At 40.8% G+C, this 6,919-nt stretch overlaps 1 protein-coding gene across 1 annotated transcript; it reads left to right on the forward strand.

The window, feature by feature from the left end:
• Positions 1-3,295: 3,295 nt before the first annotated feature.
• Positions 3,296-4,735, forward strand: LOC148513818 (uncharacterized). Its single transcript, XM_088481253.1, has one exon. The coding sequence runs from the start codon at positions 3,347-3,349 to the stop codon at positions 4,733-4,735; it is 1,389 nt and encodes a 462-aa protein (XP_088337379.1). The 5' UTR covers positions 3,296-3,346.
• Positions 4,736-6,919: the final 2,184 nt, after the last annotated feature.

A 6,919-nucleotide genomic window follows, 5' to 3' on the forward strand; every position in this document is an offset into this window, starting at 1 on the left:
AGACCAGGTGCTATATAGTTACGGTGATTACAAGATAGTAATCTTTAGGGATTTTCCTTAAATGGACCACATGATCTAAAGGCTCTAACAGGGAATTGTGCAATAACGTGTCAACTTTGTCTTGTTTGATTATTTATGTGACAATATAGGATGTAGTAAATAACCAATAGAACATATCAATTATATAGTGCATTTATTATACAATCGTGTTAGCAGATTGATTCCTGAGTACACACAGATTAGTACATCATTCAGGATTTTTTATATGTTAATACTGTTTCGCCATATACTATTTACTAGAATGCTATATTTTAATTAAGTAGGTATTAAAAGTTAAGTTTTATTACAATTTATCATTACATTACTACCAAGAGTGCCCCAAAAAAGGAATTTTCTTTTTTGCCCTTGCAATACATTTACAGATACATATACTATAATTCCAGGGAGCACCACCAACACACTGTTATTTATATGGTTCACAGCCATGAATAATAACATGCTACAGTTGGTTTATATTTAATACATATCAATATATTCTAATCTCCTGTGCAGGGTCTCTTTTCCCATCCCCCCATTCCTTTTACAAAATAATACTTACCAAATGTACCAGCATGCGGGCCATTAAGGACTCGCTGGTGCCTTTTGTCACCCTTTAAAAGAAATATTAAAACAAAGACAATGCAGACATACAGAATGTTATGAATATTTTATTACACATGCACTCACTCATTCACTCACTCACTTACTCACTTACTCATTCACTCACTCATTCATTCACTCACTCACATACTCACTTACTTATTCACACACTTATTCACACACTTATTCACTCACTTATTCACTCACTCACTCACTCACACACTTACTCATTCACTCACGCATTCATTCACTCACTCACTTACTCATTCACTCACTCATTAACTCACTCACTTACTCATTCATTCACTCACTCACTTACTCACTCACTCACTTACTCACTCACACACTTACTTATTAACTCACTCATTCACTCACTAACTCACTTACTCACTCACTCACTCACTCACGTACTCATTCACTCACTCATTCACTCACTTACTCATTCACTCACTCACTCACTCACTCACTAACTCACTTACTCATTCACTCACTCACTCACTCACTCACTCACTCAATTACTTATTCACTCACTCACTCACTTACTCATTTATTCATTCACTCACTTATTCACTTACTCACTCACTTACTCATTCACTCACTCATTCACTCACTCACTCACTTATTCACTTACTCACTCACTTACTCATTCACTCACTCATTCACTCACTCACTCACTTATTCACTTACTCACTCACTTACTCATTCACTCACTCATTCATTCACTCACTTACTCACTCACACTTACCTCCACTCACACTACATACTTACCTTGTCCCAGGTTCCAACTGGTCCCCTTGTCCAGTAGCATCCCAGATGATGATCAGTCCTCTTCTCCCATAGCATCCAAAAGAATGAACATAACAAACCAAGATTCCCAATCCAGATGGACATAGCAGCACTATATGTACATGCCATACATACATCGGTGCTCCGCGAAAGTGACAGGACCCATGTGTATTCCTGCACTTTGGAGCCCGACTAGCCAATCAGCGGCTGCAACCATGTGAAAAGACTGTTGATTAGCTGTAAGTGACTTTGTATAGTTTTGTCACTCCCAGTTGTTTTATTTGTGCTAATAAGATGCACATATTTAGCAAGAAAGATGCTTGGCGTGTTGCCTATACATACATAACCCAATGAAATAAAAACATGTATCACTCAACTAAGATATAAATTGTGCTCTAAAGAGAAGTATTTTAGAATGTGAAAAGGAAAAAGTTGTCATTAGTTGGTGGCCCAACAGAGGTAATAGGCAGTCAATTGAGATTAAGGGCCGTATTCAATTAGAGGCTAAATCAAACAATTTTGCCATCTTTTGCAAATCGGCCATCCGATCAAACGATATATCGGTCGCAATCAGCCAATTTGTGGATGATTTGCGGATGATTTTGCCAACGACGGCGAAAAACTGACGTTTTTATATCCTAAGAGCTGGAGAAAACTTTTCTCCAGCCTAGGGCAGGCAAAAAAAATTGCAAAATCCCTATTTTTGGGTAAGAATGTGGGAATTTCTTACAGAACCCTTTGGACAGCCCCCCTAAAGATACTTTAGTAGAAAAAAAAAGTAAGTTGCGTACTTTAGCGAAAAACTGCAGCTGAAATTTCTGTAAATTATTTTTTTTTTCATGAAAAATGCGTTTAACCCTTTTGGGACTGGTATTTCGGAGGGCCATACGGATGCACCAAGTGTTTTAAGCATCGCACGTGGCTGGCGCAGGTGGTTTTCTAAAACTGCTAAAAAACGCCTGCGCCAACCACATGCGATGTTTAAAACACTTGGCGCATCTTTATGTCCCTCCGAAATACCAACCCTAATACATCAAATGCATTTTTTATCCGAATTTATTTTTTGATAAAGTATCTTTATTGGGGCTGTCCAAAGGGTTCTGTAATTTTTAAACAAAAATAGAGATTTTGCACATTTTCCCCCTTTTTAAAATGGAGAACATTTTCTCCATTTTTACATGAAAAAATCGGCACTAATATCGCCGGAAAATCGGCGATATTATTGTTGGTGCAATAATAATGCTGCTAATTGAATATGGCCCTACAGTATGTGTTAAAGAGGATGGATCAGTGACATGTGGTGAGATCGATGGCTGGGGAGGCACACTGGTATAAAAACACAGTTTTAATATAAAAACTCTGGAGCATGACTGGGAGTATGATAGGGGAGGGAGAATGCCTCCCCTGCCTCCCCTGACCGCACATCTCTGCAAGGCATACTTACCTACTCTCTCAGAGCCACTTTTTCCAGGTAGTCCCCTCCAACTCTGCAAGAGTGGATGGATCTTCAGCATCCCAGCAACTTCCTAGTGAAGTGAGCAGGATGGGGAGATCATTGCCAAAAAATTGCGGATCCGTAGGGAGGGGGCATTGCTAAAATGACACAAATCGGACCTAATGACATAGTGAGCATCCCCCCAATCCCCTAAGTAGTCAGCTTTGTCTCCTCTCTGGGCTTCTCCAGGAGGGGAGGATTTAAATGTTGGAAACTTTGCTGCAAAGGAAAGCATTATGGAGAAAAAATGATGAAATATCCAAATTTGTGTAAAAAAATAATATGTTATGTCTCAATATTTTTGGAAGTTTATTTTGAATCTCTAACTTGCAGTAAATTCTTTAAAAATACCAAATTTAATACTTCTTCATTGTATTTGTAGGAAACCACTTTAAAAGTGGTTTGGGAACCACATGGAATGACAGGATGAAAGATGCTTTGGTCAGCATTACAGCTAAGATCCCACCCAAAGAAGGTATACCAGTTGGACAAATGATTAGTCAGCTTTTGAAGGTTTTCTGGCCATCTACTGGAGTAGATATCTGGCATCTTATAAAAAAACAAGTGGCAGATTTGCTAGATGTGAAGACCATTGAATCGGAGCTTCAAGAGAGAAATACTGAGATTATTAATCTACAAAAGACGATGGTGAAGTACGAAAAAGCTCAGATCAGAGGAAAAGGTTCATTAATGTCATCCATGATCCATGCAAGCAATGAGCTGTTCATCAAGCTCTCACTATCTAAAAACTCTGTGCAACTAATCCCTCTGTTGGTCACACATAGTACTCAACACTTACTGATTTTAAAGGAAAGGCTTCTTCATGGAAAGGAAATGTACAATGAGGACAACACTAAGGTCTGGAAAAAAGATCTGGTGGATCACATTTCTGCATATAAAGATCACATAAATACAATTTACTCAAAATGGGTAACCTGGAGAAAGTCAAAAATCACTCTAGAATTAGGAGTACATAAATCAGTCACTACTGTCTCACCACTTTTTAGATATTTCCCATACGGGAATGTCCATGATCAAATTACTGGAAAAACAGTAAAGTATGAGTATTCTGCTCTGGTGGGTCCTAATAACGAGAGCTTTTTTAGAGAAATATGTGAGGCTGTAAAGAAAAACATGTTTGATATTCAAAATGGAGCACTCCTACAGATCTTGGTACCAACCTTTTACCTGGATAACTTCATCCCCGGGAAGGAAGATAATCCCTCGGTCATACCTTCATCCATGTCCATAGCATCATTTGGTCCCATCTCACCAAGTGTTCATACTATACGGAGTGAAAGATATAGCTTACATAAACCAGGTAATGATAACTCAGGGAATGGTGAAGTTACCAGCATCAATATTCGAGAATGGAACATGATAGATGGCTTCCAGGTAAATTACAACACCCATAAAGGGTCATTTGTGGGAAACAGTGAGGAAGGCTTGCTGCATGAAGTCCAGTTAAATAAAAGACGTGCCAAATCGCTAAGATTTTGTTGTAATAACTGTAATATGGTTGAAGTGACCATAGGATTCTCCAATGGGGAATCTACTGGGCGTCTTGGAAACCATGGTGGGTGGATGGTGGATTGTGCTGACACAGGAGGTATAGACACATATGGACTGTACAACGTCCGTTTGGCTGGAGGCGGTTGTGCCTCTGGCCTGTATCAGATTGAGTTAGAATACAAAGCCTATCCTACTAAACCTTCTCAAATCGACTCACGTAATTTATACGTTGTGGACTTTGGGAAACTAAAATACAGATCAGTAAGAGAAGAGGGGAATATCCACTGCTGCTGTGGAAAATAAATGTTTCGTCAGTGATATCTTCAGTCAATTGGAACTTCACAAGCATGAGTATAAACGTTGTGCCTTGCATCAGATAGATTTTTCCATAAGACCATATATAAAAAATAATAATTTCACAGTGTCCTAATTATAATAAAAATAGTGGATTAAATAAATTATTCTCTGTCTTATGTTGTTCTGTTGCTTAACAAAATAAACAACTTAAGAATTTGCTTCTATAATTTTGGAAAAGTTTGTAACCATTGTTCAGTTCATTCACTTTGTTTCTATTTGAAAAAAATAACAGGTTTCTCACCATAAAGTACTGTATTGTATATTGTGTTAATGCACAGATTTATTAACTTTTGGTAATCTTTTTAGCTCAATCATTCATATAGAGAGTCCTCTCTCTCTGTCTATTCTTTGTCATCTCACAGGGGTTCTGATTCTGATGTGACGCTTCCCTTCAGCTGTGTAAAACCGTCCAACTAAAATGCGGATGCAGCCGGCGATGTCTGTAGGAAATAGAAATCTTTTGCATGCACCTGCGATCCCAGTGCCGCGTCCGTAGACACTGCATCAGATCACCATTGCTGCCCTCGCCTAGTCTACGTAACTGAAGATTACTCAGCTGGCTGCCGGAAAATCTCTGCCGGATCCAGGAAGTCTGCATCTGACAATGCAGACCCGGGACTCGGCACGCCTACAAAACGGGGGTGACATGCCCCCATCTTGTAGAGTAGTCCTGGTATATCCCCATCTCTGCCCCCTAAACACTGTGGCGTGTGATTCAAGCTGGGGGTTTAGGGAAACTGCGAGCAATCGCAAAGCACACATTCTGCCCCTAACATGCGCAGAATGTGTCCTGCATCTGCGCAGATCCAGAACCATCAGATTTGTGCATAAGTCCTCGGGTATGGGTACATATCCAAATCAGGCCCAATGTTCCCAATGTCCCACCAATGGTGTAGTAAGTATTACCACTGGCCGCTGGCCGGAGGTTCAATCCCCAACAGCAGAAGCCCGGCAGAGGTGAAGATATTGATCGCTAATAAGGTAAGTATAACTAACCCTATTGTCCCCCCTAACCCTCCATTAGGGGTGCCTAACCCTTACCTCATCCCAAGTGCCTAACCCTAACCCCCCTCTAAGTGCCTAAACCAACCCCCCCTTCCCCGCAGCCTAACCCTAAGTCTCCCAACATTTACCTAATTCGGATATGTACCCAAACCCGATGGTTTATGCACAAATCTGGTGTTTCTGGGTCTGCGCATGTTAGAGGCAGAACGTGTCCTGTGTGATTGTTCCGCAGTTTCCCCAAACCCACAGCATGGTTCACATATCACGGTGTTTGGGTGGCAGAGAGGGGGGTGGCAACCAGGACTATTCTACAAAATGGCGGCATGTCACCCCTAAAACCTAACCGTCCCCCCCCCCGTGGCTATCCGCGCCCGGCTTACCTTCGTTCGGTATGCCGGGCGTCCGGCTCCCGGCGTAGGTCTAATTACAGGCTTTGGGATTTCGACGCCTGTCATTAGTACCTTGATTAGACAGTCGGGAAGCTGGCAGTTGGTATTTAGACCATCGGCTTCATGACTACATCCCCCACCAGTACCCCACGATCTTATCATGCCCTTGCTTAAAACTTTTCCAATGTTTTTAATGTTTTTGCTTTTATCATTGTAGAAATTTCCCGCATTACAGTTATATATAGTAATTCAGCTGATTTATTATCAACTTTCAGTTCATTTTGTCAGTACAATATGGGCCCAGTAAACATTTCAGAACTTACAGACCGTATGTACTAAATGTACTAATATTTAATTTTATAATGTACTGTGACCGTCCTACATTCAGAAAGTGGTAATGTCATCACATAACAACACATAGAGGACCCTGATGCAGAGATCCTCACTACTGCTGCCATGACTGTGACTATTTATGGGGTTGCGGTGGTGTTGCCTTCCCCTCATGTACTATCCTGCACAGGAGTGTGAGAGCTCTGAGACGCCCACTTTCAATGCCTGTGATTGCAGAAAGTCAGCTGCATCCACAATATGGTGCGAGACACCCGGCATGGCACAGCCACCCCCGAGAGGTGTAGTGTACCATCTTTTTATTTTTATTTTGTGTTTTATTTGTATTCTTGACTCAGAGAAACACCACTCACAGGAGCTCATTCAGAGCCGCTCGTAAGCGGCCGCT

The sequence above is a fragment of the Taudactylus pleione genome, unplaced genomic scaffold (assembly GCF_031769625.1).
Source record: "Taudactylus pleione unplaced genomic scaffold, aTauple2 ptg000268l, whole genome shotgun sequence".
Taxonomy (NCBI): domain Eukaryota; kingdom Metazoa; phylum Chordata; class Amphibia; order Anura; family Myobatrachidae; genus Taudactylus; species Taudactylus pleione.

What these genes read in the sequence shown, in the direction of transcription:
- LOC148513818 (XM_088481253.1), top strand. Translation starts at nt 3,347, where the DNA reads ATGAAAGATGCTTTGGTCAGCATTACAGCTAAGATCCCACCCAAAGAA.